We start from the raw sequence: 24,106 nt of genomic DNA, 5'->3' as shown, positions 1-24,106 counted from the left end.
GCAGGGGGAGGGGGAGAAAGGGCAGGGGGAGGGGGAGAAAGGGCAGGGGAGGGGGAGAAAGGGCAGGGGAGGGGGAAAGGGAAGTGAGGGGGTGGGGGGGAAGAAAGGGGAGAGGGGGGAGAAATGGAAGGGGAGCTCTGCTTCCTTTCCTTCCGCCAGTTTGGAAGGTACGAGTTGGGCGAGCGATCTAGAGAAGGAACGAGAGAGAAAAAAAAAGGACCTCACTTTCCTTCAGCGAAAAAAATATGAAGAAGCTGGCCGAGGTTTTCAGGCTTCACTGCAGCACTGAGCTGTGGTACTTTATTTAAGAATTTGAACAAACAAACAAAAAAAAGTGCAACGCCCAGAGCCCAGTGGCGGGAGGGGGAATAATTAAACATCGCGGACACTGAGTGGATTCTTGGCGGGGACCTGCACAACATCCGAAGCTTCGGCTCGTTTCCCCCTCCCCGCCCCGGTTAGAAGCCGCACAAGTAGGTCAAGTCCCGGGGTGGGGTGGGGTGATGGTGCTGCTGCTGCTGGAGACGGAGATGGCACTAGGAGTGCTCCTCGAAGGCAGTGTGTGTGTTTGGAAACCGCTGCGCACTGTATTCTGGGTCTTCTCTTATCCTCTTCTGGATGTCTGACTGAATCTGCATGGGGGGGGAGGGGGAAAAAAAAAACATTCTCAGCTCGAGTTCAAGGTTCTCTTCCGCACCACCTCGCCGCTCCCAGTTTTCTGCCCATCGGGCATCATACAACAGTACAGCACAGAAGGAGGCCATTCAGCCCAGCGAGTCTGAGCTGGCTCTTTCGAAGAGTCACCCAGTCACAGTCCCACTCGCCCCGCTCTTTCTCCAAAAAGGTCCACCAACTTTTAAATTTTAAAATTCTCATCCTGGTGTTCAAATCCTTCCCTGGCCACGCCCCTCCCCATCTCTCTAACCTCCAACAGCCCGACACAATCTTAGGAAGATGTCAAACTTTGGCCAAAGAGGTCGGTTTAACGGAGCATCTTTAAAGGAGGAGACACGGAGAGGTTTAAGGAGGGAATTCCAGAGCTCAGAATTCTAGAGCTTAAAATTCCAGCCCAGACAGCTGAAGGCAACAGTGGAACAGTTAAAATCGGGGATCCGGAACTGGAACATGTCATATCTGGGGAAGACCTCCTGCAGCCCATCTCTCACACTCAAGACCGAATAAAATAGAAAGCTCACTTACAGATGATATGTGTCTCACTGCTAGCCTTCAACCCTCTACTCTGTCACTATGTCTCAACTTTCCTCCTCCTGCTCCAAATACCTGTTTTCCAAATTCTCATCCTTGTTTACAAATGCCTCCATGGCCTCGCCCCTCCTATCAGCCCCAAGCAGGAACATCATGGTTGATGGGCGCCTTATGTCATGGAATGGGAACCCATCAGTGAGACATTAAGTTGCCGGGGTTTCAGGCCATCGAAAGACAAAGGAAAGCTGACTCATCGGAGCCACACATCGAGGGACAGCCCAGTTGACAAAGGAACAAGCGACAGACTTGAGTTTGCTTTTCAGTTGGACAGCCTCAAGGGAAGTAAAGTTGGATTTTGGTGCGAAAAGGAGCATTTTTTGCAAGTATGAGAGGGGCAGTTTTTGGCTGCCATCTCTCTCTTCCCCCCGCCCTTCTACGTCTGCTTGCAACGCACAAGGACTGAGCACTCCATCTGGGATGGAGAGAAAAAACACCAGAGAGCCTTGCTACTTCGACTGGGAAGCTGACCTTGAGATTGGACCTGAAGACCCAGAAGATACACCTCATCGGGAGAAGCAGCGAGTAAAGCCAGAGGGGTAATTGGTGCATATTTATCCCAGCCCATGCATCTCTAAGACCACCGCGTAGTGTGAAAGGGTGTCGTGTGTCCCAACCAAGCCTTGCGGGTTTTAGTGGGGAGGTTTTTGCAAGGATCACAAGCGCATGCACATTCTGTTGCACAGATCCAGTGTTGCAATTTTGAATCCGAGCAGGGGTGTTTTAGGCGTGGGTACGTCCCATTAGGGGCCTGTTTAGACAGGCCAGATTGTGTGTTGTACTGTGGTTGTTTGCATTATGCTACCAGGGTGTGTTTTTACTGGGTGCAGGTGTGTTTTAACTTGAATAAAAGCATTGTGACGGTGGAGACCGAAAAGATCTGTCTATGACTGTATATTACTGTTCACAACTATAATTCCAGTGTCTAGAACTATTGTAAGAGGGGTGATTCGAAACCACCAGGGGCAAAACTACTTACAACAGCAAGGAGGAAGAGTGAGACTGGCTGCAGCAGACAAGAACTCATTCTTTCATTCACAACCACAGAATTCTGGCCTCCCCCGTCCCCCCACCGAGCAAACCAACCCACCTCGCATTCCTTTCAGACCCAACACTGCAAGCCTGCGGCAGGACTGGTCAGCGGTAATGCGGTCTTTACCTGTTGCCTGTAGGCTTCTTGTGCCTCCGCTCCCTCGAGGTCACTGGTCAGACTTTCGCCGCTCGTGACCGGCTTGACGCCGGCAGCCTTTGCAGCTTTCCCGACCGCGTCGGCGAGCGAGAGTTGTGGCCCTTCGCCTTGCATTGTCTGCAACAAGATGGAAGAGAACTTCAGAAACAATGGGGGGGGAGGGGGGGGGGGGGGAGCTATGAATTCCAGCTCGAGACGGCGACCGCCTCGAGGAGGTGGCCTACTGCCGGTCGTGCATCACGTCGTGTCGCCACGTAACTGTAATCTTCTGCTTAAGAAAGATTTGCATTTATATGGCGTCTTTCATGACCACCGGACGTCAATGAGGTACTTTTGGAGTGTAGTCACTGTTGCATTGTGGGAAAGGCAGTAGACAATTTTCGCACAGCAAGCTCCCACAAACAGTAATGTGATAATGACAAGATAAGCTGTTTTTGTTGTGTTGATTGAGGGATAATTATTGGCCCAGGACACCGGGGAGAACTCCCCTGTGCTTCTTCGAAATAGTGCCATGGGATCTTTTATGCCCACCTGAGAGCAGACGGGGCCTCGGTTTTATATCTCATCCGAAAGACGGCACCTCCGACAGTGCAGCACTCCCTCAGCACTGCACTGGAGTGAAGCCTGGATTTTCGTGCTCAAGTCCCTGGAGTGGGAACCCACAACCTTCTGACTCAGAGGGCGAGAGTGCTACCCACTGAGACACAGCTGACATTCTAAAAAGTTATCGAAAGATCCTTTCGACGGGTTTTAAATGAAGATGGACGGGAATCGATTGCATTTGAGTAGACGGTGAGGGAGGAACAGAGGGGGTGATCACAGTTTTAATTTTTATCAGGACCAGATTTGAGGTTAGACGTCAGGAGGTGGCTCATTTCCCAGGGATTGGTGGACTCCGCAACAAGCTGTGGGCTCGTGTGGTGAATGGCAGAATTCCTTCAAGCGAGAGCTGGACCTGCTTCTGGCTGGGGAGGGGGCAGAGATCATCTCTTGCAGAGGGTGGTGACTGGACAACATTAATCAGGGTGGTCCTCCTGGACTCGTGCTGATCGCTCAACGGGGTCGGAGAGAAATTGTCCAGATTTTCTTTGCTTCCCAAATTGGCCTGGGTTTTAAAACAAAAAAAAATTGGGGTTTTCCGCCTTTCCCAGGGGATCCCTGTGGCTTTTCCGGTGGGGTGGGAGTGCTGGTATAGTGATGCACAAGGTTTCACGATTGCGAGGGACAGGCTGGCTGGTCCGGAGGGTCGATTTCGATCCTGCACACCGTCATGTTTCAACATGAATGAAATGCGAGCTGCCGTCACAGCACACCACCAACACGGAAGATCTCACCGGCGATCTGATGCCAACCAACGGTGAACTGCACATTGGGTTCAGCCAGCGGTGGAACTCGATGCTGCGGGATACTCAGCACTCACAATAACAAGTACCAGCACTGCGGCAATACTGGTGTGCATGTGGAGTGATAAACTATAAATCATATCAAGCATTTGAGTGGGTAGAGAGAAACTATTTCCTCTGGTTCAGAACAAGGGGGTGTAATCTTAAAATCAGAGCTAGGTCGTTCAGGGGCGATGTCAGGATGCATGTCTTCACACCAAGTGTAGTGGAAATCTGGAACTCGCTTCCCCCAAAAAGCTGTCGAGGTTGGGGGGTCAATAGAAAACTTCAAAACTTAAGATTGATAGATTTTTGTTGGGTAAGGGTATTAAGGGTTACGGAACCAAGGCGGGTAAACGGGGTTAAGATACAGATCGGCCACGATCTAATTGAATAGTGCAACAGGCTGGAGGAGCTAAATGGCTTCCTACTGTTCGGGTATCACTTTCACGTCAACCAGACTTATCCACTGTAGATCTGAAACAGCAGCAAAGATTTTTTTTTAAATACTAGTAAACTGCACATGGTCCGTTGGTGAATGTCATTTTTTTTTTTAAATGTATAAGGGGGCGGGGTGGGGGGGGGGAAACAGAGTTGGTAAAGAGACTTCAGAAATATACAATACACCACCACCTACTGGCCAGGCCCTACAGAAAATGGTTTACATACAGATTTCCCTTCTAATGGCCCAGAAATCGGTTTCTCCTTCCCGCGGGCGTTCGACTGGATTCTAGAAAAAAAGATGCGCACCGGCCTGAAGCTGCTGCGCCCACGAGAGATCCCGGTCCTGAGGCCTCCACTGACTGCGCGTCGCGGCGTGTGCACATCGGGACATGCGCAGGGCTGGAGCTGCAGTCACATGGCGCTGGGCAGCCAATCAGGTATAGTATATTCTCATTCATAATAATGGAACTCCGTAACTTGGAGGAGAAACAGCCCCCAAAACACACACAACCAATAAAAGATAGAAAAAAATGCCAAATGTATTTTTTTATTAATTTAAATTTAGTTATTTATGTATTTAAAAATATATATTTTCCCGATTTTTAAAAAAGTTTTAAAATTATGGTTTAAAATTAACTTACAGTAGTGGGGAGGGGGTTTTTAAATGTGTTTTAAAAATGTTATTTTACAATCTTTTTGTGTGTTTTAAAACTCTTACCCCTGTAAAAGTAGGCTATGCTCCTGCTTTTATCAGGCGCAAGAGTTTTGAGTACATTTGCTGGGCAAGATATGGGTAAATACCACAATCTTACCCATGCGAATGTCCTCGCTCCCGAGATGCATGCGATCTGTCAAGCTCCAGCTTGACAGATCGGAAAACTGGCTTTTGTGACACCTTCCCGGATCCATACACACTCCATACAGAACTGGGAAGGCCGGGATTTCTGCCCCATTCCTTATTTGGGTAGTTTCTATGGTAAATGTTGACATTAAAGTGACGGGAAATGGGTGCATACACAAGATGTTTAATGCTATTATAAAGGGTGAGCTAACAAGAACATACATAAAGAAATAGGAGCAGGAGTGGGCCATTCGGCCCCTCGAGCCTGCTCCGCCATTCAATAAAATCATGGCTGATGCATCTACCGCATCTCCACTTTTCTGCACTGTCCCCATATCCCTTGATTCCCTCAATATCCAAAATTCTATCGCTCTCAGCCTTGAATATGCTCAAATACTGTGTATCCACAGCCATCTGGGGTAGAGAATTCCAAAGATTCACCACCCTCTGAGTGAAGAAGGTTCTCCTCATCTCAGTCCAAAATGGCCGACCCCTTATTCTGAGACTGTGACCCCTGGTTCTAGGCACCTCGGCCAGAGGAAACATCCTCCCGACATCAATCCTGTCAAGCCCTGAAAGAATGTTGTATGTTTCAACAAGGTCATCTCTCATTCTTCTAAACCTCTGAGAATATAGGCCTGGTCTACTCAATCTCTCCCCATAGGACATAATGCTGTGCTGCTTCAAGTACCACTGCTGCACTTAAAGTTGAGCTACTGGCCCTGCTGCACTGCTTTATACAGAGAGCCATGCCTCTGCTTGGTGGTATATCATGTCCCTGAAACAAGTGCTACAGAACGGCAGAAACCTGTAATGCTGCTGAATAAAACAGAGCAGGCAGCATAGAATACAATCCTCACACCTGTAGTCTGTTCATAGAATCATGTAGCACAGAAGGAGGCCATTCTGCCATCGTGCCTGTGCTGGCTCTTTGAAAGAGCTGTCCAATTAGTCCTTTAGAGCCTTTGTTCTATTCCCCCAAGGCCAGCAAATTCTTCATTTTGAAGTATATATCCCATTCCCTTTAGAATGTTATTACCAAATCTCCTTCCACCACCCCTTTTCTGGCAGTGCATTCCAGATCATAACAATGTACATATAAATATTTCTCTTCATCTTCCCTCCAGTTCTTCCAACAATTATATTAAACCTGTGTCCTCTGGTTACCAACCCTCCTGCCAGTGGAAACAGTCTCGCCTTACTTACTCCAGCAAAATACCTCTATTAAATCTCTCCTTAACCTTCTCTGCTCTAAAGAGAATAATCCCAGCTTCTCCACGTATCTAAACTCCCTCGTTCCTGGTACCATTCGAGTAAATCTTCTCTGCTCGCTCTCTCCAAGGTCTTGACATGCTTCCTAAAGTGTGGTTCCCAGAACTGGACAGAATACTCCAGCAGAGGCCGAACCAGTGATTCACAAAAGGTTTAGTGTAACTTCCTTGCTTTTGTACTCTATGCAGGGTGGAAGGGCAGGTTGAGAAAGTGGCTAAAACAACATACGCGATCCAGGGCTTCATAAATAGAGGCATAGACTACACTCCAAAAGTACTTCACTGGCTGGTAAAATGCTTTGGTGGTCATGAAACGCTGTATAAATGCAAGTTTCCCTTTCTTTCTTCGAGCAGAGAAGGTTGAGAGATGATCCGATAGGGGTGTTCAGAATCATGATGGGTTCTAGACAGAGTAGAGAGAGAAATTGTTCACATTGCCGGTAGGGGTGAGAACCAGAGGACACAGATTTAAGATGATTGGCAAAAGAACCAAAGGCGAGGAAAAATATTTTTACGCACAAAGTGGTTAGGATCTGGAATGCACTGCCTGAGAGGGTACTCCTGGAGGCAGATTCAACTGGTTTTCAAAAAGGAATTGGATAAGTACCTGAAGGAAAACAAATTTGCAGAGCTACAGGGAAAGGGTGGGGGAGTGAGACTAGCTGAAGTGCTCTTATAGAGAGCCGGCACAGGCTCGATGGGCCGAATGGCCTCCTTCTGTGCAGTAACCGTTCTATGATTCTATGCCACTGTAAAGCCCAGGATCCCGCATGCTTTTCTGACAGATTTATTAGCCTGTCCCTGTTCTCCTGTTAATTTTGCCAAATTAGGATAACTCTGATAAGGTCAGAGGTGAAGTGCGCTACCTTTCGACGCTTGGCCGGCATGCCGCTGAGGTACGCATCGCTGAGTGGCGGCTGGGGTTTCATTTTCCTCTGGGTCTGAATGTCCTGACGGATAACAGGCACCCATTCCTGAAACAGAAACAACTGAGTATCACACATACATATATACACATATATCCAACCCACTGCACCAACCAGTCCCAGAGGGGGAAAGAACAGTGTGTGACCCACTGCACCATCCAGTCCCAGAGGGGGAAAGGACAGTGTGTGACCCACTGCACCACCCAGTCCCAGAGGGGGAAAGGACAGTGTGTGACCCACTGCACCACCCAGTCCCAGAGGGGGAAAGGACAGTGTCTGACCCACTGCACCACCCAGTCCCAGAGGGGGAAAGGACAGTGTGTGACCCACTGCACCACCCAGTCCCAGAGGGGGAAAAGACAGTGTGTGACCCACTGCACCACCCAGTCCCAGAGGGGGAAACGACAGTGTGTGACCCACTGTACCACCCAGTCCCAGAGGGGGAAAGGACAGTGTGTGACCCACTGCACCACCCAGTCCCAGAGGGGGAAACGACAGTGTGTGACCCACTGCACCACTCAGTCCCAGAGGGGGAAAGGACAGTGTGTGACCCATTGCACCACCCAGTCCCAGAGGGGGAAAGGACAGTGTGTGACCCACTGCACCACCCAGTCCCAGAGGGGGAAAGGACAGTGTGTGACCCACTGCACCACCCAGTCCCAGAGGGGGAAACGACAGTGTGGGAAAGATTGAACAGGCTGGGGCTCATTTCTCCAGACAAAATAAAGGTCTTTAAAATTATGAAGTGCGTTTGATAGGGTAGATGCAGAGAAAATCTTTCCACTTGTGGAGGAGACGAAAACTAGAGGCCATCAATATAGATAGTCACTAATAAATCTAACAGTAAATTCAGGAAAAACTTGTTTGTCCAGTGATTAATGAGAATGTGGAACTCACTACCAATGTTCCCGCTAAGCGGTGTGACCGTGCAGTGGTCTGGTGCTCCCGGGCAGGCCGCTTGCTTAATGGAAAAACCGCGTGCATGCACGGGAAATTGAATGGGCCGTGCACCGGAAAAAAAAAAGAGGGAACATTGCTCGCTACCACAAGGAGTAGTTGAGGCGAACAGCATAGATGCATTAAAGGGGAAGCTAGATAGGCATGAAGGAGAAAGGAATAGAAGGATGGGCTGATAGGGTGAGATGAAGTCGGGGTGAGAGAAGGCTGGTGTGGAGCATAAACACCGACCAGTTGGGCTGAATGGCCTGCTCCTGTGTTGTACACGGGATATCACTTACCGGCGGAACGGCAACCACCCAAGGCTCCGCCTCCGACCCATCCCTCTGCGCAGCATCTGCACCCATCGATACCGCAGGCTCTGTCGACATCACTTCCTCTGCAGTGGTGGCAGGGGCCGGAGAAGCAGTCGAGTCTTTCCTCTGTCAGCAGGGAGAAAATGCCATAAATGACCAGGTCATGTTGAGGAGGTAACCACCGCCCACATAAACTTGTAATTTAAAAAGGAAAAGAGGGCACAGACATGACAATAGACTTCGGAGATGAGAAGAAAGATAATTATCGATCCTCTCCGAGATCACAACTTCCGGGCAAGTCTCTTGAGCACGAGCTACCTCGCGAGGAATGTGACTGCAATTTAAGCTGAATTGACATCGGATTACATGGAATATACGGCACAGAAACAGACCATTCGGCCCAACCAATCCATGCCAGCCTTTATGCTCCACTCGAGCCTCCTCCTGTCTTTCCTCATCTAACCCCATCAGCCTAACCCTCTAGTCCCTTCTCCCTCATATCTTGTCTAGCCTCCCCTTAATTTCAGGGCGAATATTTAATCCCAATTCAAAACAGTATATTGAAAGCAGAGTATCAAGTTAATAAGCGGACAGGGTTCTAAATGCTATCCTTCCTCAAGTGTGGTCACCACTGTGAAAATTCAATCACACAATTCCCCTGCCCAGTAGTTTCCTCCCCCAGTTCCCCCACTGTGACCAGTGCCCAATGCACCAATGTGTCACAGGGCGTGAATGCTGCCAGCTAAGCTTCTAAGCATATTAATCTCCATGCGTTTTACACTTCAGCTGCATCCTAATCTTCCCAGTCTGGAGTGTGTGAGTGAGAGTGTGTGAGTGGAGAGAGAGAGAGAGAGAGAGAGTGTGTGTGAGTGTAGAGAGAGAGAGAGAGTGTGTGAGTGGAGAGTGAGAGAGAGAGAGAGAGAGAGTGTGTGAGTGGAGAGTGAGAGAGAGTGTGTGAGTGGATGTGAGTGGAGAGTGAGAGAGAGAGAGAGAGAGAGAGAGAGAGAGAGAGTGTGTGAGTGGAGAGGGGGGAGAGCAAGCGCGAGAGCAAGCGCGAGAGCGTCGGTCCCCACCTTTATCTCCCTGTGCTCACAATCTGAAAGGGGGGTCTCTGCCAAGTGCCCAGGACCAAGGACTTTGAAACATAATAAGAACATAAGAAATAGGAGCAGGAGTAGGCCATAGGGCCCTTCGAGCCTGCTCCGCCATTTAATACGATCATGGTTATTGATCCGATCACGGACTCAGGTCCACTTCCCCGCCTGCTCCCCATAACCCCTTAATCCCTTATCGGTTAAGAAACTGTCTATCTCGGTCTTAAATTTATTCAATGTCCTGGCTTCCACAGCTCTCTGAGGCAGCAAATTCCACAGATTTACAACCCTCTGAAGGGCGTGAGGTGCTCATCGATTATCGAGACGGGCTAAAAGAATTGGGTCTGCAGTGTTTACCAAGACTCTTGTGGGGTAGTTTTCACAACTCGTCCATGGCGGAAGACAGGATGTTGCGGGTCATGTTGGAAGTGTAAATTAACCCCTTCCCTAGCCTATAGAACAATTGATGGGGCCTTTCCAACCAGCTCTGGAGCCTCCCATTACCTGTGGCACTTCCTGCATAGCTTCTTCAGACTCCACTGGATGTTCGTCCATACATTCTTCGGGAATGTCCTGCATTGAAGAGAGCAACATCAGAACAGTACTTCTAACTACTTATCTTTATGTAGCATATTTAGCATGGTGAAAATGTCCCAAGGCGTTTCACGGGAGCAATTATCAAGCAAAATTTGACAGCGAGTCACACAAGGAGATATTAGGACAGGTCTTGGTCAAAGAGGTAGGTTTTATGGAGCATCTTCAAGGAAGGAGAGAGATGTGGAGAGGCTTAGAGAGGGCATTCTAGAGCTTAGGGCTGCAGGCTGGTCAGGGCACGGCCACCAATGGTGGAGCGATTAAAATCTGGGACGCTCAAGAGGCCAGAATTGGAAAAGTGCAGAGATCTCGGAGGGTTGTAGGGTTTCGAGGAGGCTACAGCGATAGGGAGGGGGAAGGGCCATGGAGGGATTTGAAAACAAGGATGTGAATCGCTCTGCATCACAAATACTAGCAAAAAGGGAAGGAATGACAGACCAGTGCCAGAAGGGTTGACTTGCAACCTACCTCCAAGACTTGTATTTATAAAAAAGGCTACGGCTTATGGCATAGAAGTCTTAGCACCTTCATCAAGAAGAGTGCCTCAGTTAATGCTTTTAATACTTCAAACAGGGCTGCGGCCAGTTACTGGAGGTCAATGCTGTGTGGATTGTATTCCAGTGCTTGGATGTTAAATCCCCCCACCAGGTAGGGCAGGTGAGTCCCAAATGTAGTCTCCTCTGCATCGGAGGCAAATGGCTCAAGGAAGGAGGAGTGAGGATGGAGAGACATCACAGAAAGGAAAGGTGACCTTTCTTTTGGCCCCAGATACAACACTTCACTAACATCTGCAATTTAATTTTTTTTTTTTATAACCGTTTTGAACTGAAATGGTTACAGCTACCAACGATGGGTCGGTGGGTAGCTGAGTCGCCCAGAGGAGGATGGTGCCATAACCTTCGAGGAAGAACCGAGATCACTCGGGTGTTAGCCGTGGCTCAGTGGGTAGCACTCTCGCCCCGGAGTCAGAATGGTTGAGAGTTCATGTCCCCACTCCATAGACCTGAGCGCGAAATCCAGGCTGACATTCCCAGTGCTGATGGGTTGTTAAACCGAGGCCCTGTCTGCCCTCTCGGGTGGGCGTAAACGATCCCGCGGTGTTATTCGAAGGAGAGCAGGAGTGATCCCAAAAAGAGTTCCAAACTTCTACCACCCTTTGTGTGTAGAAGTGTTTCCTAATTTCACTTCTGAAAGGTCTGGCTCTAATTTTTAGACTACACCCCTCGTCCTAAACTTCCCAACCAGCGGAAATAGTTTCTCTCTATCTACCTCATCAGTTCTCCTTAATATCCTGAAAACTTCGATTAAATTCACCTTCTAAATCCCAGGGAATAAAACCCGCCCGGGTAATCTCTCCTCATATTTAACCTTTGGAGTCCAGGTATCATTCTGGTGAACCTCCCTCGAAAGTCAATACATTCTTCCGGCAGTGTGTTGCACAGAACTGAACACTGTTCTTAAGGACCTAAACCTGGGGCATAGGGTCTTGGATATTTTTGCCCTCACCCAACCTGTTCACTGATTACCTGCTGTGCCTCTGGCTCCTGATGTTGAGGCTCCCTCCTCCTGACATACTGCAGAATCTGTTCCTCTGTCACCGGCATGTGTTCCATGATCACCTGCAGCCTCATTGCCATCATGGTGGTCAGCCAGTTCACCAGCGAGGGGTTGACATCCACTGACATACGGCGCTGAGGAGCAGATCAGACGGTTTAACAAAAAAAAATATATGCAAGATTAGAATACAGGGCTCTCGGCAGAAACCTTCGTCAGTACAGATCAGACTCTCGGATACGAGTGAATTGTAATCAGCAGCACAGTTTATTTCCTGCAGAGTTGCACTCGGGGAGACAAGATCATGCCGGGTTAGAGGGTACAGCAATAACTGGATTACGATGAGAGGAGAAAGAGAAGGAGGAGGAGGAGAAAGGTGGGGGGGGGGGTGGGGGTGGGGGAGGGGTGAAGGGTGTGGAGTGGGCCAGACCATGCACGGGTGGCAAGTCCCTCTCCAGAAGAAGTGAGTCAGTTTAGTTTTTACGACAACCCGGTAGATTTCAGTAATTTTGTGGTGCAGAACTAAATCGTCAAATGATTTGTACCAGAGGTGCGTTACTGCCGGGCAGGAATCAATGGTAGCAATCTTTCTACCTCCTCGCCCCCCACTCCACTCCACTCCACTCCCCACCCCCTCAATTCACCAATCTAGCAAGTAAATAGTTACTAAAATAACAGATAAATCAGAAGCAATCACTGAACCCAGTAACTGGTAAATGTTTCAAGGATCATATCAAGAGGAAAATGTACTCATAGAAACATAGAAAATAGGTGGAGTAGGCCATTCGACCCTTCGAGCCTGCACCACCATTCAATACGATCATGGCTGATCATTCACTTCAGTCCCCCTTTCCTGCTTTCTCTCCATACCCCTTGATCCCTTTAGCCGTAAGGGCCATATCTAACTCCCTCTTGAATATATCTAACAAACTGGCATCAATAACTCTCTGCGGTAGGGAATTCCACAGGTTTACAACTCTAAGTGAAGAAGTTTCTCCTCATCTCAGTCCTAAATGGCTTACCCCTATCCTTAGACTATGTCCCCCTGGTTCTGGACTTCCCCACCACCAGGAACATTCTTCCCGCATCTAACCTGTCCAGTCCTGTCAGAATTTTATGTTTCTATGAGATCCCCTCTCATTCTTCTAAACTCCAGTGAATACAGGCCCAGTCGATTCAGTCTCTCCTCATATGTCAGTCCTGCCATCCCAAGAATCAGTCTGGTGAACCTTCGCTGCACTCCCTCAATAGCAAGAACGTCCTTCCTCAGATTAGGAGAGCAAAACTGAACACAATATTCCAGGTGAGGCCTCACCAAGGCCCTGTACAACTGCAGTAAGACCTCACTGCTCCTATACTCAAATCCCCTAGCTACGAAGGCCAACATATCATTTGCCTTCTTCACCGCCTGCTGTACCTGCATGCCAACTTTCAACGACTGATGTACCATGACACCCAGATCTCGTTGCACCTCCCCTTTTCCTAATCTGTCGCCATTCAGATAATATTCTGCCTTCCTGTTTTTGCCACCAAATTGGGTAACCTCACATTTATCCACATTATACTGCATCTGCCATACATTTGCCCACTCACCTAACCTGTCCAAGTCACCCTGCAGCCTCTTAGCATCCTACTCACAGCTCACACCGCCACCCAGCTTAGTGTCATCTGCAAACTTGGAGATATTACACTTAATTCCTTCATCTAAATCATTGATGTATATTGTAAAGAGCTGGGGTCCCAGCACTGAGCCCTGCGGCACCCCACTAGTCACTGCCTGCCATTCTGAAAAGGACCCGTTTATCCCGACTCTCTGCTTCCTGTCTACCAACCAGTTCTCTATCCACGTCAGTACATTACCCCCAATGCATTGTGCTTTAATTTTGCACACTAATCTCTTGTGTGGGACCTTGTCAAAAGACTTTTGAAAGTCCAAACACACCACATCCCCTGGTTCTCCCTTGTCCACTCTACTAGTTACACCCTCAAAAAATTCCAGAAGATTTGTCAAGCATGATTTCCCCTTCATAAATCCATGCTGACTTGGACTGATCCTGTTACTGCTTTCCAAATGCGCTGCTATTGCATCTTTAATAATTGATTCCAACATTTTCCCCACTACCGATGTCAGGCTAACCGGTCTCCTTTGTAATCATTCGTCCTTTTGAGTCAATTAAACTTAGAATTACAAAGTATTCACAGTGCAGAAACAGGCCATTCAGCCCAACAGGTCCATACCGGTGTTTATGCTCCACACGAGCCTCCTCCCACCTTACCTCATCTAATCAATCAACATATCCTTCTCCCTCATCTGTTTATCTAGCTTCCCCTTAAAAGCGTCTATGCTATTCACCTCAACTACTCCTTGTGGTAGCAATTTTCACATTGTAACCACTCTTTGGGTGAAGAAGTTTCTCCTGCATTCCTTACTGGATTTATTAGAGACTATATTATACTTATGACCCCCTACTTTTGGACTTCATCTCTTCCCCCCCACCCCCGCTCCCGACACCACCCCACCACAAGTGGAAATATCCTCTCTACTTCTAGAAATTCTCTACGAATGGTAAGTAAAGTCCCACCAATTGAACGGAAAAATTAAAACCAATGGGGAATCCTTCAGAAAGGATGACAATGTGTGAAGCTCATACAACGTTCCAATGATGCTTAACAAAAGCTCAAGAAACAGCACATCATCTTTTGGCTCGGCACTTCACAAACTTCCGGACTCGGAGTTCAACAATCTCAGAACTTAATCCCTGCTCCCATTTTTTTCTTCACAGTGGGCGCTGGGAATGATTCTGCTATTGGCATTTACATCTCCGCCTCTGGACCCATCCTTTGTTTCTTTACTTGTCGCATTAACGCCCCCTTTTGCCTCGCACCATCTCCCCTTGAGGATGTAATGAACAGGGTGGATAAGGGGGAACCAGTCGATGTGGTGTATTTGGATTTCCAGAAGGTATTCGATAAGGTGCAACATGACAGGTAACTGCACAAGATAAAAGTTCACGGGTTGGGGGTAATATATTAGCATGGATAGAGGATTGGCTAACTAACATAAAACAGAGAGACGGGATAAACAGGTCATTTTCCGGTTGGCAAACAGTGACCAGTGGGGTGCCACAGGGATCGGTGCTGGGGCCTCAACTATTTACAATCTATATTAATGACTTGGATGAAGGGACCGAGTGTAATGCAGCCAACTTTGCTGATGAAACAAAGATGGGTGGGAAAGCAAATTGTGAGGAGGACACAAAAAAATCTGCAAAGGGATATAGACAGGCTAAGTGAGTGGGCAAAAATTTGGCAGATGGAGTATAATGTGGGAAAGAATGAGGTTATCTACTTAAATTAAATTATAATTTAAATGGAGATTAATTGTGAAGTGCTGCAATACAGAGGGACCTGGGGGTTCTTGTGCATGAAACACAAAAGAGTGAGTATGCAGGTACAGCAAGTAATCAGAAAGGCAAATGGAATGTTGGCCTTTATTGCAAGGGGGATAGAGTATAAAAGCAGAGGAGTCCTGCTACAAGGGTATTGGTGAGGCCGCAACTAGAGTACCGCGTGCAGTTTTGTTCTCCGTATTTAAAGAAGGATATACTTGCATTCAGAGAAGGTTCACTAGATTATTTCCGGACATAAGGGGGTTGACTTATGAAGATAGGTTGAGCAGGTTGGGCCTATACTCATTGGAGTTCAGTAGAATGAGGTGTGATTTTATTGAAACATAAGATAATGAGGGGGCTCAACAAGGTGGATGCAGGGAGGATATTTCCACTCATAGGGGAAACTAAAACTAGGGGGCACTAAAACTAGGGGGCATAGTCTCAGACTAAGGGGCTGCCCCCATTTAAAACTGAGATGAGGAGGAATTTCTTCTCAGTTGTAAATCTGTGGAATTCTCTGCTCCAGAGAGCTGTGGAGGCTGGGTCATTGAATATATTTAAGGCGGAGATAGACAGATCTTTGAGCGTAAGGGAATAAAGGGTTATGGGGAGCGGGCAGGGAAGTGGAGCCGAGTCCATGATCAGATCAGCCATGATCTTATTAAATTGCGGTTGCGGAGCAGGCCTACTCCTGCTCCTAATTCTTATGTTCTGTCATTTAATCACTCCTGCCTTCCACCCTATCACAGACCTTTTATTCATTCCTCCCTGCACCCCGCCCACTTTTCCTGCCTCTGTACTTGCTTAAAAACTGTTAAAATCTTTAACTTCCTCCAATTCTGACACAAGGTCACCGCCCTGGAAATGGTAACTCTGTTCCTCGTTCCCCCGATGCTGTGTGACCTGCTGAGTATTGCCAGCATTTTCGGTTTTAATTTCACTGCTGATACTAGTTAATTAAACTGGTCATCGCAGGACACATTCTCGTACGCTACGCGCAATCTCGGACACTCGGCCAGGAAATAATGGCAGAGTTATCTGGGGTTGCAGCCACGAGACAATGCCCGCTCTTCTGCCTCAAAGTGGGTTACATCAGGACAGTTTTCTTGCCAATCCTGGCCCCCAACACCAGGGAAAGTGCCAGCCAGACATGAACATAGAATTGTTCCATTGCTGATAAATCTGCACCCTAGTATAAACAGGGCTGATATGGTACCAACGGAAGTGGGTTTGTAATATAAAGGAGCAAGAGATTTATCGGGGACTTTGTGGGGTTAAGTAGGCTTGGGTAACAAGCCAGGTTGCGAAAGCAGTTTAAAAAAAAAAGCAGAGGCATAGAGTGAACCTTTATACAACACTGGTTTGGCCCCACCTGGAGTAGTGTGTCCAATTCTGGACACCACACTTTAGGAAGGATGTGAAGGCCTTTAGGAGAGGGTGCAGAAAAGATTTACGAGACTGATTCCAGGGATGAGGGGCTTCAGTTACGTAAATAGACTGGAGAAGCTGGGTTTGTTTGCCGAGGAGCAGAGAAGGTTGAGAGGAGATTTGTCAGAGGTGTTCAAAATCATGAGGGGTCTGGACAGAGAGAAACTGTTCCTCATTGGCAGAAGGGTCGAGACCAGAGGACACAGATTTAAAGTGATTGGCAAAGGAACCAAAGGCGACATGAGGACAAACTTTTTTTAAGCAGCGAGTGGTTAGGATCTGGAATGCACTGCCTGAGAGGGTAGTGGAGGCAGACTCAATTATGGCTTTCAATTGGATAAGTATCTGAAGGATAAAAATTGCAGGGCTACGGGGAAAGGGACGAGCTGACGTCCTCTTGGAGAGCCAGCATTTAGGGCTCGACGGGCCAAATGGCCTCCTTCTGTGCTGTGATCATTTTATGATTCTATAGTCAGTTTTGGTCAGTTTGTAGTGCTCTTGTCTGAATCAGGCGGTTGTCAGTTCAGGATCTGTAGGGGGTAGGTACTCACTGGATAAACTAGTTAGGCCATCAGGGGAGCTCTTCCAGATTACACCAGCCCAGTCAGTAAGAGCTTTAAATGGCCGCCTTAAAACAAACCGGTTTCTCGATAACCTCAAAAGGAAAATGGTCAACAGCCAATAATGCTGCTGTTTGCCCCCATCCATTCTCTCCCCAGGATTGTAAAAGCTCACTTACGATCCGGTCATTGATCACGGTGGTCAACGCACTTTGCTCCCCTCGCAGACTGTACAGGTTCAGCGCTAGGCACTCAAACAGAGCCTGATTACATAACTCCAGCAGTCGGTGACCAAAACTGGCATCTGCAGAAAGAGAGGTTAGAGAGAGAGAGGTGAGGGCGAGTGTGAGAACTAAAAAACGAGAGAGGGGGGGCGGCCGGGAACGAGAGGGGGCGGGAACGAGATGGGGGGGCGGCCGGGAACGAGGGAGGAGGGGGGGACCAGGAACGGGAGGGGGGGACGGGGGGGGGACCCGGAACAGGGGGGGGGCTCCTCTGCTGCACCCCGACGGCTGTGACTCAAATCTATGGCAGGTACCAGATTCAATCCTCGGTGCGTGCTACGTCAGCTGATCTCAGCCAAAGCGATTGGCCTCACCAACCCCAGGTTTGGGGGTGGGAGGGAAACCTGCCCGGATTGCCACTTCTGATCACCATCTTTTGGCTCCTGAGGAGCCAGCACGCGTCACTCTGGTGAGGGCGGGTGAGTGAGGTTTGTTGATCATTGAATATCCTGGCAGCACTCACTCTTAAAGACAATCTTGGAGGTAAAGCAGGGCTTGGAGCACGCGTTCAAACTGGAAGCCCAGCAAGAAGTCAGCATGTGTATAAGGTAGAGGAAGAGAGAGGAGCAAAACACAAGGAATGACCAACGACAGTGGTAACGCAAGAAGTCAATATGGAACGTACCAGTGCAATGGAGAATGTGTACAGCTATCCTGTTGAACTGCTCCCGTAAGAAGTCCAAGTTTGTGCGTGTTATGTCTACTTCATCTCGTACTACAACAGAAGCCTAGAAAGAAAACAAAAAAAAAGCAGGTCGCATGGTTATGTCAGCCTATTTGTTACAGCCATACTGAGCTCTGTAGACGCACGAACGTCAGTGTTCTCGCTCCGGCCAACATCCCCAGCATCGAAGCACTGACCACACTCGACCAGCTCCGTTGGGCGGGCCACATTGTCCGCAATACGACACGGGACTCCCGAAGCGAGCGCTCTACTTGGGAGTTCCGACACGGCAAGTGAGCCCCAGGTGGGCAGAGGAAACGCTTAAAAGGATACCCTCAAAGCCACCTTGATAAAGCTCAACATCCCCACCGGAGCCTGGGGAATTCCTGGCACAAGACCGCCCAAAGTGGAGAAAGAGCATCCAGGAAGAGCACTGAGCACCTCGAATCTCGTCGCCAAGAGCATGCAGAAACCAAGCGCCGGCAGCAGAAGGAGTGTGCGGCAAAGCAGACTCCCCACCCACCCGTTCCTTCAACCACTATCTACCCCACCTGTGACAGAGACTGAAATTCCCACAAGGACTGTACAGCCACCCGAGAATTTACTGTTAGAGTGGAAGCAAGTCTTCCTCGATTTCGAGGGACTGCCTATGATGATGATGATGACTGAGCTCTGTATCAGACCCCCAGGCAACCAATTTCTTCTTGGTAAATAAAAAGTGACAAAGCTGCAAAGGCAATAGAGACTCATCACAGGCCAGTGTGTCTCTCCCTCACTCTCCCTGCTGCCCCCACCCCAATGCTGGGTGCTGAGTGTGCAAAGTGCTAGGGTCGCTCTAACTTGGTGTCTACTGCCTCAGGTCCACAATGCAAGCAAAGCTTCAAAAGCCGAGGATTGAAGACGTGAGACACCGGCTTGCGGCCATCAGTTTTAACTCATGTCAAGTCTTGCTGACACGCAAGTCGGCAATCTGGCAAATATCCTAGACTGGGAAGTCTCGAACAAGGGGTCACAGTCTCAGGATACGGGGTAGGAAATTTAGGACCGAGACGAGGGGAAATCTTTTCACTCAGAGGGTGGTGAACCTGTGGAATTCTCTACCACAGAAGGCTGTGGAGGCCAAGTCACTGAATATATTTAAGAAGGAGATAGATAGATTTCTAGAAACAAAAGGCATCAAGGGTTATGGAGAAAAAGCAGGAATATGGTGTTGAGATAGCGGATCAGCCATGAACATATTGAATGGTGGTGCAGTCTCGAAGGGCCGAATGGCCTACTACTGCTCCTAGTTTCTATATTTCTATGTTTCTGTGAACAAAGGTCTGGCATCAAACAGTACAGGGAAGAAACTTCGCCCCTCCTCCCACTGTGCAAAACAATTTATCGCATACTTACAAAGCTTTCTCGGATGTACTCCTCTAGACCGTTTATCAAGACGTCTGTCGACGCCTGGAATAAAAGATCAATTTATTAGTTCATGTCATCAAAGGTCTCAAATCACTTCCAACACAAATACAGAGCATCTAACTACAGACAACACACTGTGCAATCACCTCATCATGCAACTCGCAACACCTATGTAACACCTCAGGTACTATAGTAACGCAAAGCAACAAAACTAAAACCCAGTTTAATTTAAATTACAGTAAATTAGTACAGCAGCAGTTCAGCAGGTTCAGCCCTGGAATTAACCTCATTAAATCAAGTGAGTGGGTTCTGATAAGCAGGTTATTCAAAATCCTCTCTCAGTCATTGGTTCATATATAAAACAATTGGACCAAACCTCTTGATTAGATTTCAGCCTGTAACTCAATCTCAGGTATCCATTATTCTATATTAAAACCTTTGGAACCCCTCGATTAGATTCCAGTCTGTAACTCTCGCCCAGGTATCCATTATTCTATATATAAAGCACCTGAGCCCCTCGATTAGATTCCAGTCTGTAACTCACACCTAGGTATCCATTATTCCATATATAAACCATCGAACCCCTCGATTAGATTCCAGCCTGTAACTCACTCCCAGGTATCCATTATTCTATCTATAAACCACCTGAACCCCTCGAATAGATTCCAGCCTGTAACATACTCCTGGATATCTAGGCTAGTATAAAACACGTATTAAGGTGCTGTAAAAATTATACATCGGATTATTGCAATTTAAGGAAACAATACGCCTATTTTAAACAATGCATCACAATACCAGAGAGCAAAAACGAGCAAGGGCGAACTCGATGGTGATTACCAGTGAGCACGAAGGCGAGACTGAGAGAAGAGCCCCACACACTGGTGTCCCTGCTTACCTGGATGTTCTGCTCTGTCGGCTCCTGATTATTGAGGTACTGCTCGCGGAAGAAGCGGTTGAGCTGCGGTTGGATGCGCTGCAGAGGCTGGAACTGGCCGTGCAGCAGCATGATCATGTCCACCATGGAGAAGTTCTGGCAAATGAGGGAGAGCAGGTCACCGAAGAACCCTGCCAAAGGAGAGGAGCAGCTTCAGAAAACCAGAAGGTACGGGGCGAGGAGGGGAAGTGAGACAGAACATTTACACTTGAAAAATTAAAGACTTTCATTTATATAGCACCTTTCATGACCACCGGGCGTCTCAAAGCACTTTACAGCCAATTAAGTACTTTTGAAGTGTAGCCACTGCTGTAATGTGAGAAACATGGCAGCCACTTTGTGCACAGCAAGCTCCCACAAACAGAAATATGATAATGACCAGGTAAACTGTTTTTGTTATGTTGACAGAGAGATAAATATTGGCCAGGATACTGGAGATAACTCCCCTGCTCTTCTTCGAAACAGTGCCATGGGATTTTTTTACATCCACCTGACAGGGGAGACAGCACCTCGGTTTAACATCTCATTCAAATGACAGCACCGCCGACAGTGCAGCGCTCCCTCAGCACTGCACTGGAGTGTCAGCCTAGATTTATGTGCTACAGTTTTATGAGACTTGAACCCACAACCTTCTGACTCAGAGGCGAGTGTGCTACCCACTGAGCCACAGCTGACACTGTGCAATAGTGGGTAATAGGGGCAGCGAAGCAAGTTACCAAGTAAGGCCAGGTGAATAGTACAAAACGGGAGCGAGAGACAATTAGAAGCTTTTCCAGAAACAAAAGGGATTGAACGACACGGTGGGAAGATGGGCTGATAAAGACACAAGAGTTGTATAGACTTATGATCTTATCCTATTCCCGGAAATTCTTGTTTTCCAGCGAATAATAAATGAACAAAACATGCCTCTTAAGTTTGTTCCCCTTCTCACCCCCTTTACACGACTTTATCTTTTAGCCTGAGCGGGGAGAAATCCTGGTCAGGTGTTTTAAAGTCCAAAGAAAAGGCGCGCACTCGTAACATTAACGTATGCACCTGCGAGGATGCTCACAGATTTGTAGACGCTCGCGGCCTTCCGCGAGAGGTGGGCTCCGGAGGGACTGGAGTGCAGCGTCAACCCCGGCAACCAAATTTTAATTTGATTTTATATGTTTTAAAGTTTAATTGGAGATTTGTGCCGGGTTTTAGTGTCCCCTCCCTTTTAGCCAGGGGGCACTTGTATAATTTGTGCTTTTAATGCCAAATAAGAGAGAAAGAAAAAACCCCTCCAAAAACGGCACTTGAAAAGTATTTGGAGTGTCCCCCCCCCTCCCCCTTTTAATCAGGAGGCACTTGATTTAATTGATTTTGTTTTTGCAACAAAAGAGTTGTAGAGCTGTTGAGTTGGGAGCGGCTCAGACAGTCACGTGATGTTCACAAGACTCAATAAAACCCCAGCCAGTTGAGTTCAGGAGATCCACGATGAGGCAGGTGGTTGTGAGCCTGGTGGATGAACTGGTAATGTGTAGTGCGATTGTTAAACCGTTGCTAATAAACCAACTAGTTCTTAATAGCAATGTGCTTAAGCAAAGAACCCATGAAGCAAATACATTACAGTAACCGTCACATAAATTGAGCTCAAATCCCCACATACAGGCGAGTATGGCGAAGGGTAAACGTACCTAGAGCTCCGTCTACTCCGGGCTCGAAGATGTTGCTGGTGCCGCTGAGGCGCTGGATGAAGTCGGCGATGCTCTCGGTGCTGCCCTGCTGCGCGTTCAGCGAGCCCATCATGGAGGACAGCACACCCTGCACCACGCTGGTGAAGAACTCCGGTGTCAGGGTGTCTGCTCCGGCCTGCTGCCTGTTGCCCCTTTCCTGGTTTGGCTGCGGTGGGGGCGGAGCCTGAGGCGGGGGCTGAGTGGCCGGCTGGGGAGCGGCCTGAGGAGCGGGCTGGGGCACTGTCGCAGCTCCCTGAGCCGCCTGAAAGAGAAGGAAGATAAGGAAGACTTGCATTTATATAGCGCCTTTCACGACCACCAGACATTTCAAAGCGCTTCACAGCAAATGAAGTACTTTTGGAGTGTAGTCACTGTTGTAATGTGGGAAACGTGGCAGCCAATTTGAGCACAGCAAGATCCCACAAACAGCAATGTGATAATGACCAGATAATCTGTTTTTGTTATGTTGATAGAGAAATAAATGTTGGCCAGAACACCGGGGATAACTCCCCTGCTCTTCTTCAAAATAGTTCCATGGAATCTTTTACGTCCATCTGAGAGAGCAGACGGGGCCTCAGTTTAACGTCTCATCCGAAAGACATCACCTCCGACAGTGCAGCACTTCCTCAGTACTGCACTGGAGTGTCAGCCTAGATTTGTGCGCTCAAGTCCCTGGAGTGGGGACTTGAACCCACAGCCTTCTGACTCAGAGGCGAGAGAGTGCTGCCCACTGAGCCAAGCTGAGAGAGAAGAAAGGATGATGAAGGAAACGAGTTGCTCACATGAAAATAAGCCGCTAAATTGAGTGTTCACATTTCAATGGTACCAAACGGTGGTCCTTTTGATGCCGTACCCATGGTCAAAAACAAGTAGACATAGTGGGGCCGAGATTGGGCACAGTATTGCCAGCCATTATACCACGTGCTGGATATTTGGTTCTCATGAAACCAATGGAACCGAATATAGGGCCGGGTGTATAACTGTTGAGCGAGTCAATAGCGTCTGCTTTTGCAATCACACCCAGAGCCTGTATTCAAAAAAATTCCAGCAGCAATTCCAGGTTCCCCCATACTCTAAATTTGCTGAAAAGTGCTTCAATGTTTGCAATTCACGCAAGAAATTTAGACATGACTTTTGCCACCCAAATTTCCCACTTGACCCGCGAGCGATGGGAAAACTGGACTAATTCCCACTGACGAGACTGGAAACGCAGGACATGCATGCTCAACCCACTGACGGTGGGCTCCATGGGGTTTGTCCCTTTCATGCGTACCAGTGCAGCAGCACTATAGGAGCACACAGCACAGGAGGCCATAGGAACAGGAGGAGGCCATTCAGCCCCTCGAGCTTCCTCTGCCATTCAATGAGATCATGGCTGATCTGCGACCCAACTCTGCGTGCCCGCCTTTGCCCCATATCTCTGAATACCTTGGAAAACAAAAATCTATCAATCGCAGATTTAAAATTAATTGACCCAGCATCAATTGCCATTTTTGGAAGAGTTCCAAACTTCTACCACCCTTTGTGTGTAGAAGTGTTTCCTAACTTCACTTCTGAAAGGTTTGACTCTAATTTTTAGACTATGGCCCCTAGTCCTGGATTCCCCAACCAGCGGAAATAGCTTCTCGCTATCTACCCTATCTGTTCCCCTTAATACCGTGAAACCTTCGATTAAATTACACCGTAACTGTCTAAATTCCAGGGACTATAACCCTAGTTTGTGTAATTTCGCCTCGTAATTTAGCCCTTGGAGTCCTGGTAAACCTACGCTGCACTCCCTCCAAGGCCAGTATATCCTTCCTCAGGTGTGGTACCCAGAACTGCACAGAGTACTCCAGGTGTGGCCTAACTCAGGCTTTCTTTAGCTGCAACATAACTTCTACCTCCTTGTATTCTAGTCTTCTAGATATAAAGGCCAGCATACCA

General features: G+C 48.1%; 1 protein-coding gene across 4 annotated transcripts in view; it reads right to left on the bottom strand.

Annotated features, from left to right (window-relative positions):
- Positions 1–264: 264 nt before the first annotated feature.
- LOC139229757 (large proline-rich protein BAG6-like) overlaps positions 265–24,106 on the bottom strand; it is a 110,663-nt gene continuing 86,821 nt past the window's right edge. For all 4 annotated transcript variants that reach the window (XM_070861324.1, XM_070861325.1, XM_070861327.1 and 1 more), the window contains 11 exons: positions 22,142–22,442; positions 20,442–20,611; positions 19,535–19,588; positions 18,101–18,203; positions 17,371–17,495; positions 11,784–11,948; positions 10,168–10,236; positions 8,555–8,695; positions 7,257–7,364; positions 2,423–2,569; positions 265–632 (listed from right to left, as the gene is read on the bottom strand). In XM_070861324.1, the coding sequence (XP_070717425.1) occupies positions 537–632; positions 2,423–2,569; positions 7,257–7,364; positions 8,555–8,695; positions 10,168–10,236; positions 11,784–11,948; positions 17,371–17,495; positions 18,101–18,203; positions 19,535–19,588; positions 20,442–20,611; positions 22,142–22,442 (1,479 nt within the window). In that variant the 3' untranslated portion in view covers positions 265–536. The remainder of the gene's footprint in view (positions 633–2,422; positions 2,570–7,256; positions 7,365–8,554; positions 8,696–10,167; positions 10,237–11,783; positions 11,949–17,370; positions 17,496–18,100; positions 18,204–19,534; positions 19,589–20,441; positions 20,612–22,141; positions 22,443–24,106) is intronic.

Source organism: Pristiophorus japonicus, chromosome 19, assembly GCF_044704955.1.
Source record: "Pristiophorus japonicus isolate sPriJap1 chromosome 19, sPriJap1.hap1, whole genome shotgun sequence".
Classification (NCBI taxonomy): Eukaryota; Metazoa; Chordata; class Chondrichthyes; family Pristiophoridae; genus Pristiophorus; species Pristiophorus japonicus.
Note: the sequence above shows the minus strand (reverse complement) of the source record. Positions and strands in the feature narration are given on the sequence as shown.